Raw genomic sequence first — 12,937 nt, forward strand, 5'->3', positions numbered from 1 at the left:
AGCGGTCGGTTCAACTGTTGTCGTTGCAGGGAAATCAGTCCGTATTTGAGAACAGGGTGAGTATAGTGCACACTTCATCCGTGATGTAGGGAGCGGGAAAGCTGTTATGTTCGTTGTGGTTGTACGGCATGTGAATTACACTCGTGCTGTCGCATGTTTGATCAGTTATCATGGACAGAAGATGTTTGGTCTCATTGTCAAGTGTCGTTAATGGTTGCATTGTAGGTTTGAAACCTGAATTACCAGGCATACCATGTGAAATGTCAGATATGGGTTATTTCTTAGTGATTTTTAGTGTGTCCCAGACTTTGATTAATTACCTCTTGGTCATTTTCAGATGCTCTCTTCGCACAGTGGTAAACCGCCCGACCAGATGCCAGCCGTCTAGTTTCGCGGTGGCTCTCTGAAGCTCGTGACAGCAGACGGACACACTGTCCGCAGAGGAGCCGACACGAACAAGGCGCAGGCCTGCTATAATGACTGTGAACACCGGAAGTGTGTCCGCTGTGCCAGCGCCTTGCAGCGGCGCTAAGATGATGGCCGACGCCACGAATGTGCTGGCCAGGCTGTGAATTTGTGAAAATTTGACCTGTGTGCAACCAGTAAATTTGTGAATATATTTCAGGTTCCAATGTAATTCATTTTGTCGTGCAGGCATTATAAAGGTTGAGTTGGAGAACAATGAAGATGCGAGGGGGTTGCGGTGGCGCAAGCAAAGTGGTCGCATCTGCATAACAGCAATCTGCGGTTGTAAGACTGCGGTTAATATGTCAGAATGTCAGATGCCTGCGGTATTCCCAAACCGGCCGTGCGGGCCGAGCTGGGAGATCCCGATCGGGATCGGAGTTCATCGCTTGTTAAAATGCCAAAGGCGGTCCGGATGCGTGCGGGATTTCCGAACCGGTTGTGCGGGGAGATTTGGGGAATCCCGATCGGGATCGGAGTTCAGCGCTTGTTAAAACGTCATAAGGCGGTCCGAATACGTGCGGGATCTCCCAACCGGCCGTGCGGGGTAGGTTGGGATATCCGGACCGTTCCAGCCCGTACAAAGTGTCTCATTTCCCAATCCCGTCCCACTCCGGTCCCGATCGGGATGGTGCGGGCTGAGTCCGAAAATCCCGATCGGGAACGGAGTGGGATTGCTGGCTGGGCAATACCATGAACAATCAAATAGCTATCCTTCGTTTTTTTTTTGTTCTACATTTTCCAACATCAGGACAGATCTGAATCTTGGCAATTTCTTGTGACTACTTCATAAATATGATGCATGCCATATATTTCTTAAATTGATCTTTTCGATCAAATACATACCTAGATACTCGTATGATAAAAGGAATGCCACAATCGTGTTCTACCCCCCCCCCCCCCCAAAGTACCCATAAAACATGTCATATATGTACTGTGAATACCAGTTTTGATATTAGGAAATGTGTGCTTTCATGATTGACCTGACCTGACCCTGAACTGTGCAAACTGACCCCTACATGGATCTGGCATTCGTGTAGCTTTCGCATGAAGGATTGTCTTGACAGAGTTTATGACGAGAGACGCACACTACGAGGTGTGGAAGTCAATGCTTCTGAAAGCCCAATTTATGCTGTTTGGCCTGGACCTCACCCGACCTGTGACCTCAAAATTCAACTTTCAAATAATCATCTGAAGCGTCGTACCGCTTTCTTTCGTTTGCTGCCTAGTGCGTTTCGCTGCATCTATTGGTTCTCAAATCTCAAGTTATCGGCTGAGGGCGTTAAACCCTCACCACCAACCCCCCCCCCCCACCCTAGACAAACGGCGGGTGGTGAAATACCTCAGCAACTGCCGGTTTAAAGGAATAGCATAAAATCATGTTTTCTGCTGCAAAATTGCCCCGATGATAATGGCGCTCACCAAGCTTTCGTCAGTATTTCACTATACTAATATCTGTTTCACCTGCAGGTAATGTTGATAAAATCAAAGAAACAATTGTGTCATGAATAAGGGCAGGGGCGCCGTATCTACCCTGGGCATTTAAGACGGTTTGTTAGGGAGTTAGGACGGCTCTCCCCTACCTACCTACCTACCACGAGATCCCATATAAAGACCTCACTTCGAGAAGTTCAAGCAGGCCCCGATTTTCCCGACATTTGGTTCACTGACCTGACTTGAAAGGTCAACCAATGGACTAGGACCTTTAAAGGGACACTCCCACCTTAACCCTCGCCCGTAAACGGCGATCTGCCACCTTCGCCCATGCAGGGGGGGGGGGTTGGTGCGACCCCCCCTTGGCGTTTGAAAACGGAGCGTCGTAGAGCTTAGCGGAAAAAACCAACGGATTGCTCTCGCCGAGATCTCGCGATTGGTGGTATATTTTTTTGGTCCTAGGTCAACATTTGACCTACTTTTGACCGGTCAAAGGTCAAATTTTCGGAAAAATAGACTTTTTCAAATTTTCCGCGGCGATTGCGGCAAAACGGTGGGAGATATCGACTTGAAACCTTCACTATCGTGTTCCTTGATCAATTCTCTATCGTTTGGTATGTATTTCGTTTCCCTAGCTCTAAAAATGGCGCGTTGGGAGCGCCGGAAGTCGGCAAGGTCACAGTCGGCGGCAGAAATTCGAAAAATCAAAATTTAAATTTTTGAAATCTGATTGTATTTTTGGATTTGGGATGTCCATTTGCTCCCTATAGAAGCTAATATTGCTGCATATTCCCATTGAGGTGACAAGAATTAGCAAAATAGTGGTTCGGGCGCTTTTCAAAAATAGTACCGGACGCTGTTCCTCTTGTGACGTCATAGCTCCGTGACCTGACCTGACCCGGTCAAGTTTCTTATACCATATGATAGCCAATACTTGCCCCAACATGCATGGGAAGTTTCATCACGATCCATCAACCGATGTCCGTACCACCGGCAGGAAACCTCGGGCGTTGGCACTCAGTTTGTGAAAATCCGGCCGGAGGCTGTTCCCTTTGTGACGTCATAACTCCGTGACCTGACATGACCCGGTCAAATTTTTTTTATCAAAAGATGCGCAAGGTTTGCCCCATAAGGTACCAAAAATTTGGCGGCGCTGCGCGCCGCCGTTTTTGCACTATTTCCGAAAAACCTCAGGGGGGGGTTGCACCAACCCCCCCCCTACATGGGCGAGGGTTAACATTAGTTTTGAGTTGAGATAGCCAAATTGGTGGCCATGGCCTGCAAATACCGGTTTGGGCACTCACAACATCGACAAATGCTTTAATTCGGAGATATGGAATTTCAAACTTGCAGTTTTCGGATTCTAAGGGGCTAGTGCATTGGTATGCCCCCTTAGAATTTGTGACGTCAGCGGAGATCTAACGATTTTTAAATCTTTTACTAAAACGTTTGGTAGCACGCGGTGGTATATGCTGCTTTGCGCGCAACAAATGCCGCACTTTCAAATAAAGTCGCTAGGAACAGCGGAGATCCGAGAAAGTAAACAATAGTAAAAGTCTAATATCTTGAAAACGGGTGAATATTTTTCGATGAAATTTGGTAGATATTCGTTTTCGCTCTTCCTGAACCGAGCGACATCACTTTCATGCTAATTCATTAACTTTTTTGAAGGTGGGAGGGTCCCTTTAACTTGGATGTCATATTAGCTCCCTCTCGTTAATTCAAAATATATTAGTGCTGTTCATGGCAGGTATCATGTATTGGTCACGTTCCGTTACAACGAAGAATACCTATGCGAAGCTCTGGGAGAAATATGAAGGCTTCGGCACAGTGGCGGATCCAGGGGGGGGGGCAAAATGGGCATTTGCCCCCCCCCCCCCCAAACGGCATGATTTTAACATTACGCCTATGGACGATGCATGGAAAGAATCGATAAATTTTTATGGTTTGCCCCCCCCCCCCAAACCTCTGAGCTGGATCCGCCTCTGCTTCGGCAATCAGCATATCATCTGTTTCAAGACCTTCTGTTTTTAGTTGAGTGTCGACCTTTGTGGTCGTTTTGTTCCCGTGTTATGAGAGAAGCATATGGGAAAAACTGAAGCAGCAAAATTAGCTAACTTAAACCATTAAACTGTAAAACGGTTAATTCCTGTCGATTCTCTCAAAACCACACCAAACAGCATGCTATGACTGATAGGTATACAAGACCTTAATTGAAGATTATTGCTAAATCTGCAAATAAAGGGACCTATGGCAAGCATTAGGTATGCCCAGATCATTAGATAGGTAGTCTATGCGCAATGCACATAGACTAGCCTCATTTTTTCCTGGACGGCCCTGCCACAGTAGACTGTCCCGCAATACACCGGTGTATGCCGGGAAGCCTACCGTGCAGGCGTTCCGCCCGTTCGCTCCCACTATCCCACGGCTTATCTTTGCTTATCTCAGGTGCCGTTTGGGTAACATAGATAGAAACCGATCTCTATTTGCAATTCGAATGGTTTTGACGTAAACACGAGCTCGCCAGTAGCTATCGAAGTATAAAAAAATGATGGAAAGGAGGCGTTTGAAATGAAAGCAGCGTGTATCACTCAAGACCTCGAAGTACTTAGAACGTTTGATGTAAGTCAAGCTAAAATTGTAAGCTAGTTTGCTCCCTTAAGATGCTAGGACGATAAAGAGTGTCTTAACTTATTTTTGTGAGCAGTTAATTCCTTTTAATACATGTAAAAGATTTGCGTAAGCCAAAAACGGACACTGGCTGTGACAAACCTTTTGTACTTTACCCAAACAAATCAAAACCACATTAAATGGCAACATTTTTAAACTGCATTGACTGAGCGAAACATACCACCCGCTCAATACTTTAGCCTTCAACTATTTTCCTATTATAGTTGTAAGTCCTTTCGAGGAGCAAACAAGTCAACCCATAAACAAAATGTCAGAGCGTTTCAGGTCTCTCCTAAAAAGTCACAAAGGTTTACACAAGTTAATGAGGTAATGTAAACTAAGCTTATGTTTTATGTGCGTAGATATGTGCTACCTATTTACACTACTATGCACTTGTTGAGACCATGCAGCTTATGTTATTTCGCATCCGTATTTTACAACACACACCATGCTGTTTGGATCGCCCCCGAAACGTCGCGAGCGAGCAGCTGGGTTTCCGCAATTACTGAACGTGTCGTGTAGCCGTGTTTTGGTTAGTGACCGTGTCCATATGTACGGGAGTGTCGTTTTTATATACGTTGTCTGGAAACACTCCACCAAGTCTGGAGCAGCCGGTGCCAGCGCTCCAGAAAGTCCGTGCCTCGACGCCCCGGGAAGCCAGTGTATCGACCATACGAAGCGCACACAGACACAGGCACAAACACTGTACACTGTACACACACCGGGCCGCATCGTCAGGTTTATTAAATCTCCGGGATCACATGATGAATGAGTGAATCTAGAGCCGGTGGCCCACGCCAAGCCGGGGGTAAAATGCAGATATTGAGACTAACCTATAAGAGCCCACTACCGAAGCGATGCAGCACCGCCAGCGGACACCGGAGGGGAAACCGAGGCTGCGAGAAACTCTACGTGTGAACAGGCATCTTTACGTTTTGTGAACTAAATTAAGCAAACAATTACTAAGTTTGAAAATCGCACACTAATAGGATAGGAGGTATGCATGTGCACACATTATGTAGAAGAAGCATTGCCTGGCTAAGTGCATGTGCTTTACTAAGAAAATTATTCAATACAGTTGATCTTTTCGGCAAAGAGAGTTTCTCGGCCGGTGCTGCCATTCCGCTCCGCTGACGGTACTGCCTCCTGCCGCTACCGACTAAACTAGGTTAATATAGTAGAAAAAAGAACTTAACTACAAACTAACGATAAAGGCAATCAATGCAGTGCATCAAAACATGTTTGCGATGAGCTGCTGTACATCATTGGCAGGATGTCATGGCTTGTAGCGACAACATCGCAGCGCCAGTGGATCCTGCACCGACCGCTCTACCGGCTCTCAGAAAATACATTAGTCAATGCGGTAAAATGATTAACTTTGAGCCGTTAAATGAAGACAGAGGTAAAAGTCCACCATAAAATTTGGCCATGTAGAGTTCATTGAAGGATAAACTCATGCATTTCCGTGAGAAATAGCCCGGCAACGGTCGGTGCCGACTCCACTGATGCGACACGGAACAGTCATCATTGATGGAAAAATTATAAAGCATTATGACATGACTGATGAGTGAGCTGCACTGAGTCGGCCGACCGGCTGCCCCGGATGGGAGGCCGCCGGTCGGCGTGTCAGCGCCGCCGCCCGCCGCCCGACCCGGGGCCCAGGCGCCCGGGGCAGCGCGGCGGGCGCAGTCTTTATATGTACATGATGTGAAAGCGATGGTACAGTCGGACACGGTCTCCAACACACGACAGTGGCGGCGAGCCGCTGGCGGCTACACAGCTCGTGCACAGCGCGTATGTACACACAGACGCACACACACACACAAACATACAGACACGCACGCCGCCAAAGGCTCGGGCTCGCCATCACAAAAAGGCGGCGGCACGCGCACAGATCCAAAGCAGGAGATCTCGTTCAGGCGCCGCCCGCGTACATACTCACTGCGTGCCGGAGCCGCCGTCTCGGGTCGGCTGGTCGGCCCTCGTCGCCGGAACAGTGCAGCGGGCCACCGGCGGCGTCCGTAATGCCTCCCGAGAGCCCGTGCGAGACGCGCCGCTGCATCACCATCCGGCTCTCTGCGCCGCCTCTGCCGTCATCCCGCTGCTGAGGCTCATTTGATATATCACTGTCTCTTCTTTTGTTCCTTCCCTTTCCGTTTGGCGTTGCCACTAAAGGAACCACGTTGCGTACCGGCCCATTTCGCCCTGGGCCTGGCCCATCTCGGTTCTTAGGCAATGACGAGCTGACTTGGCGTTCGTATTACGTGTTGGCACAAAGGGACCGTAACAGCCAGGTCGATTGCCCATTTCGTTCAGCAGCTCATCAAACTCCTCTGATGACATGGCAAGGCTCTCACAGCCCGGGCCCCTCTCGCTATCTCGGAACAGTTTGAAATTGCTCGGAGCTATTTGGAGACACCTGCTCGCGGCAGCCCGGGCCGTGGAATTTGGTGTACTGGGTGCCGTGTCAGGGGTCGTTAGTCTGCCATAGTTGAGCCACAGCCGAGCCACAGCCGAGCGAGCCACCGGAACTCACTGCAGCTCGCCTCTCTGCGCCGGGAGTACCAGAACACCTTCCTCCCAGTACCCGATACACCCTCCCAGCCCCGGGGTGCTGCCGCCGGCGACCCTCAGCAGTCAGCACCCCTCAGCGCTGCTCGCCTCGCCTCACCGGCCGGCCGTCTGACCTTTGCTACCGCGGTCAGAATGTTCGAGCTCTTCGATCTTCTTCACAAGGTGCTTGGCTGCGAACAGACAGAAAACCGCACGTAATTATGACAGACTTGGCAGATGAAAAATAAACGTGGAGAGGAGCAGAAACTGGCATAGTTACAGTGAGTGTCAAAGTCATTGCTTCGTTAACCAAACTGACGGTTTAAGGTGTTTTGTGTGACGTTACGTGACATATCTCAGTCATAGATTTTATTGGCTCTTTCACCATATCGATAGCCGCAGACTACCGCAAGTCGTTATACAAGTTCCCCACCTATCTACAAACTCCATATTACCCATAATCAAACAGAAGTTCGGCCAATCAGGCTCATGAGGTCGACTGAATCTCTCCTTATAAATGACGGGTAATCGATCGCAGCCGCTGCGAGTGAATCGAGCTCTGCCGACATCCGTCAGCCCGCATCGCGGCACGGAGCCATTTAGCCAGCCGACCTGAAGGACCGGCCGCCGGGACATAATTCCGAGTTTGCGCAGGGCCGTCCGATGCGGGCGATCTGTGATTAATTTCGAGTCTCCGAGGCCGTCCCGGAAGCGCACCCGCTCGGGGAATTGGATTACCAATGTGTCCTATAACGGCTGCTTCAGCCTGACATGTTGCTCCATTGAGATGCATGGCGTCGGTGACGCGTGCCACGCTGTCCATTTAGAATACCCCAGCACCGCGGAGTTTTCAAATGGACTGACAGGCAAAATTACATTTTTTTTTTTGCGAGGCCGACTTCTCCCGGGAAACTGCAGGTGCTAGTGAATGGTAATCACCATCTGAGCCACTGCTTGGGATACTGAACAGCCATACTTTCCTGGGTTTCAGCACAGCTACGCTTGGTTCGTGGAATAGCCGCAGGCCTAATGCACCAAGTTCCCAGAACCCCAGTAGCCCCACAGCGTCTTTCCAGGCATTCGGCAGATATGCTTTTCAGTTTATATGTACGGAAGAGATGCAAACAGCCGAACTGTCGCCATTGGGAACACGGACCCCTAGCTTTAGGCTCGGTAAAGTCCAGTATAGGGCTGAAGGGGATTGAGTCACATTTAAATAGCCTTCCTCGCTAGTCTTTTACCATCGCCCCTCAAAATGGCCGATCCCGCCGCTTTCTTACCGTACTGCATCCGCTTCAGTTCGGTGAGGTGCTGCATGAGTCTGCTGGTCAGCCTGCTGAAGTCCTCCCGGCCGGCGTTCTCCACGGCGCGCCAGTACACGTAGTTGCCGTACTGGTCCTGACACATCTCGAAAAACTCCCTGAAACGGTGCAGGAAAAAAGAATGCATTCCAGGTGAGTCGACATTCGACGGAAAGGCTAACGGCGAGAAAAACACGAAAATAGCAACAGAGTAAGAGCAATGCACCTGGAGGAATGGGACTACCTAACGGCGGTCTATAATAAGCAAACACTAAAACAGTTGTATAGTTATTGGCCCGTATGGGCCTTAAAGACCATACGGGCAATCTTATTTCGGCTAAGTTATCCGCCACTTTGAAAGGGCTGCAACGCATCAACGCATCAGACACTGCACGGGAACTTGGGTATCGCCTTTACTGAATACATACAACCATGAAACACGAATTGGATTACACAAGTTTCGCCATCGAAGTCCGAAGAAGCGTTCGAGTGTGTGGGGCGTATGTATACGAAATGAAGGTCGTCCAATTCCCATCTGCGAGTTACGGCCGCGTGTAGTGAGACCAAAGAGTTCAGCGGCACGCCCCGGTAACCGCTGCACGACCACCAAAGGGACAGCGGCAACGAGCAGCAATTCGCCCGAATGGCCGCGCAAAGTGACGGCTATCGTTCCTTGAACTGACTCGCACGCGCCTTATGTACCCACGGGGATGCTTACCCCATGGAAATCGACCCCTTTGGCTCAGCCTAGCTACTTCTACCAAAACGCTAGCATTTATATAAACCGAGCGCTTCCATGACCTACTCCGCTAGTCTGTAGAATAGTGCAGTCGAGTTGAGGACAGTGAATGAAATGAAACTAGCACTGAAAGTGCTCCCATAGAGATCTTCTCCTCGTATATCTCTATGAATAACATCTCTGCCGTTCTGCACTTCCCGACAACAACAGAATACATCTGACCTCTCAGGGTTCCATCAGCCCGTCTGTCGGCCCTGCCCTCCCCAGCCCCTCCATCCTCTCCATCGTCCCAGTGACGGAGCTCTGCAGAGAGCCAGCTGGGACCGACGCTGACTCCCGTCCCGTTCGGACGGCACAGATGAGTTCCCATTAGGCCGGGACCAGCGCGCCCGGCTAAAAAGCCAGGCGATGCGCTCGGGCGTGGCCGAAGACTGACGGTGAGCGAGCGATGGTGGAAGGGCGATGGATGGCACACCGGGTGGACAGCGGTGGACAGGGTGGACAGGGTGGCTGAACGAGGTGGACAATGTGGAAAGGGTATAGTTGGACAAGGTAAGTTATTTGCAAGTTGCAACACTATGGTAACTATGTGGAGTTTGATACGGTGAATAGTAAGCAGGAGTATCGGCAAGTTCAGTAAATATTGGGACGTGGATGTCGGATGATGACGGACGTGTATCGTATCCGATCCATGCAGCAGTCAGCGATAGAGGAAATGATCTACGACGGACGAATACGGCGATTGATTTGGCACACGCGTAAAGCGATACAAGTAACTTATAATTTCAAAAGAACGGTATTGACGACTCGGACTGTAGAATATGACAAACGAATAAATGACCTTGTACGATTTCCATAATGCTCAGCCAGGCTCCTTTCATAGGCTCAGCCAAAGCCGTGGTTCTTGTGGAGTGGTCTGATATGCCTGTCTACTTAGAACTGGCGATTTGGGAAATAAGACCCAGTATCAAGGTCTCGCAACACACGAAACCGGTGCCTGAATTCACGGTAAATTTAACTAAACCTCAGTTTTACATTCCATTTTGGATGTAAGCGTATAGTAAAACACTTTGGAGTACGGATTATCGTGAGCCTGTCAGAATTTCCATGCATCTTGACGCCATAGTAATTTCACTCACTTTCCTAGTGCTCTTTCAAAACAGCCCATCTCTTCAGCCGAGCGCCGTCATAATTTCAGCGCCTCCCGAGCTCTGACTACCAGTGCGCCCAACACTCATCCCTCCGCCCCCGCCTGAGCTCTGTAACGGCCTCTGCCGTGACCACTGCACCCACCAGTCCCCCCTCCACACCACCCGACTCACCCTCCACACCCCACCCCACCCCGACTTACTGGTCGGTGAAGGCCAGGACCTCCTCGATGAGCTGCTGCCGCGTGTCGGCCGGCGCGAACTGCAGACACTTCTCCACGAACGGACTGCAGTACTTGTTGCGGGAGCCATGCAGTACCCGGCCGCGCAGCCGCTCGGCCATTCTCCGCCGGTCCGGCTCTGCGCCGAACTGGACGATGTGCTGGGCCACGTAGTTGGCGTACTGGTCGTAGAGGAGCCTCTCGCTGCTGAGCGAGTGCAGCTCGTCGACCAGCGGACGCGTCTGCTCCTCAGCAGCGTGCTCGAGCAGGCGCTGGATCACGCGACAGCCGTAGGCGTTGGCCGATAGGGTGCCCATGTGACCCCGGAATGCACGCACCATCAGCTCCGGGATCGGATTCACCGCCTCGAAACACTTCTGGATCACGTGGTTACCGTTCTGGTCCCGGCACAGTCTGACAACGTGACCGTCGAACTCGCGAGTGACCTTCGATAGTTGACTGTGATCGAGAGTCTCCAGGGCCTTCTGCACTACGCGACAGCCGTACATTTGTACGGACATCTCCACTATGTGACCCTGCATTCGCTGCAGTAGCGTGGCGCGTTGTTCTGGCGTGCCGAGCTCGAACAGCTTCTGGATGACGTAGTTACCGAACACGTCGTCCATCAGGGTGAAGGCGTGCGGTGCGATCTCGTCGAAGGCCAGCCGGCGCTCCTCATCTGTGGCATGTTCGAGCCGCTGCTGGAGCCAGCGTGAGCCGTGCTGGTCCTGGGAGAACTCCACCAGGTGGCCGGCAGCGTCACGGATCTGCAGACCAGGCAGCTGGTTGTTTCGGAACTCCTCGAGGAAGCGGCCGCGCGCGGGCCGTCCGCCGGCTCGGCTGGAGTGTCCCCGGCGGCTGGACTGCGGCTGACCGGCGGTCAGCAGACCGGCGGCCTGGGCCGTCTGAAGACCGGCCAGACCCAGAGGCCGGGCCCACAGGGGCTCCAGCTCCAGGCCGGTGGGCATCCGCGCGGTCACAGACGTCAGTGGAGCGCCCAGGATGTTCTGGAAGCCCGCCATCGAGAGCGCCAGCGGCAGAGACTCTGGGAAGGCAGTGATGGTGGGGTGATGTCAGAGAAAGTAAATACAACGACTAAACATCGAGAAAAATGGTCCACTTTCGCTATATTTCAGGGAAATTAAACTTCATCAGTTGCAATGCAATATATCCTGGATTAAACGAACAAATTATTTCCGACATCATATTGCGTAGCGATAGTTTATGAAAGCATTTCACAGACCGTCTACAGACTTCGTCCATTTTCAACCAGGATATGGTAGCTAAGGTAGCTTAGACCTCGAGTAGCGGGCGAATGCCGCACACACGCGAGTGAGGCCATGCACATTGCACATAATGCGGCCTGAGTCGGTCGGAGCACGACACCTCGTGCGCCAGTTTGGCGGTGACCGGGACCGGACGGCGCGCCAGCTGCGGCCCAGTGTCGCCATCAAGGACAACCGGTGCACGGGAAAACATGGCAGCCCGCCGCATTGTTCCATAAACCGGCCTGAGACCGACCAGCTCCATTCTGCGTGCAAATTTGGAGCTGTGGCGAGTGCCGTCCTAATGATGGAAACAAAATTAAAAGCTTCCTTATCGCGGCTCACACGTCAGACGGATCCGCATGAAGAACCGTTATGTTAGGTAAACCGTTGAATGATTTCCATAGAGATAAATAGCAGTACACAGCAGGGCTGCGGATTCGGAGTCGGAGTCGGAGTCGGAGTCGGAGTCGATTTAAGAAACCCGAGCCGGAGTCGGAGTCGGAGTCACCGAAAATCTGTCGACTCCGCAGCCCTGCTAGGTCTGCGGAGTCGGAGTCGGGAGTTGGAGTCGGTCGGAGTCGACAATTCTGCCCGGAGTCGGAGTCGGAGTCGGAGCTGGTTTTTGAAAGCCGGAGTCGGAGTCGGAGTCGGAGTCGCCGAAAATCCATCGACTCCGCAGCCCTGGTACACAGGCTAAAAGTTTTGGACATCATTGAACCCTGTGTGCATAACAACATTAAACGTCAGTTCTAAATTCTAATCGTAATATCATGAATTCCGTCCATAACAATTTTTCATCTCAAGCACCAATAATAAAACGTCGCCGTCAAGCCGGCCATCATGAGAGGAATTCGCGTCATGCGGTCATAAGCCACACCGCGCCACGGCCGCTGGGGGCCGGAAGCGGGCAGAACGGGACCGTCCTCCATCCGACCGCCATCAATCTCCGACACATGAGTTCAATCTCCTTTTTGAGCCGGCTGCCGTTTGCGTAATCGAGCCGGTCCGTCAGCTCGAACAAAGGCCGTGCACTGCTGCACGACATTCGGTGCCGGCCGCGGCTCGGCCGGCAGTGCCACATCGCGGCCGTGCTCACAACCGGTTTTAATAACCAATTTCGTCAGAGCGGAAACAGGTT

General features: G+C 51.4%; 1 protein-coding gene across 2 annotated transcripts in view; it reads right to left on the reverse strand.

The window, feature by feature from the left end:
- Positions 1–5,295: 5,295 nt before the first annotated feature.
- Positions 5,296–12,937, reverse strand: part of LOC122374465 (maternal protein pumilio-like) — a 28,907-nt gene continuing 21,265 nt past the window's right edge. For both annotated transcript variants that reach the window (XM_043353239.1, XM_043353240.1), the window contains exons 5-7: positions 10,514–11,576; positions 8,403–8,542; positions 5,296–7,313 (exon numbers count right to left, since the gene is read on the reverse strand). In XM_043353239.1, coding sequence (XP_043209174.1) covers positions 7,237–7,313; positions 8,403–8,542; positions 10,514–11,576 — 1,280 coding nt within the window. In that variant the 3' untranslated portion in view covers positions 5,296–7,236. The remainder of the gene's footprint in view (positions 7,314–8,402; positions 8,543–10,513; positions 11,577–12,937) is intronic.

This window comes from Amphibalanus amphitrite, unplaced genomic scaffold, assembly GCF_019059575.1.
Source record: "Amphibalanus amphitrite isolate SeventyFive unplaced genomic scaffold, NRLGWU_Aamphi_draft 001660F_arrow, whole genome shotgun sequence".
NCBI classification, from domain to species: domain Eukaryota; kingdom Metazoa; phylum Arthropoda; class Thecostraca; order Balanomorpha; family Balanidae; genus Amphibalanus; species Amphibalanus amphitrite.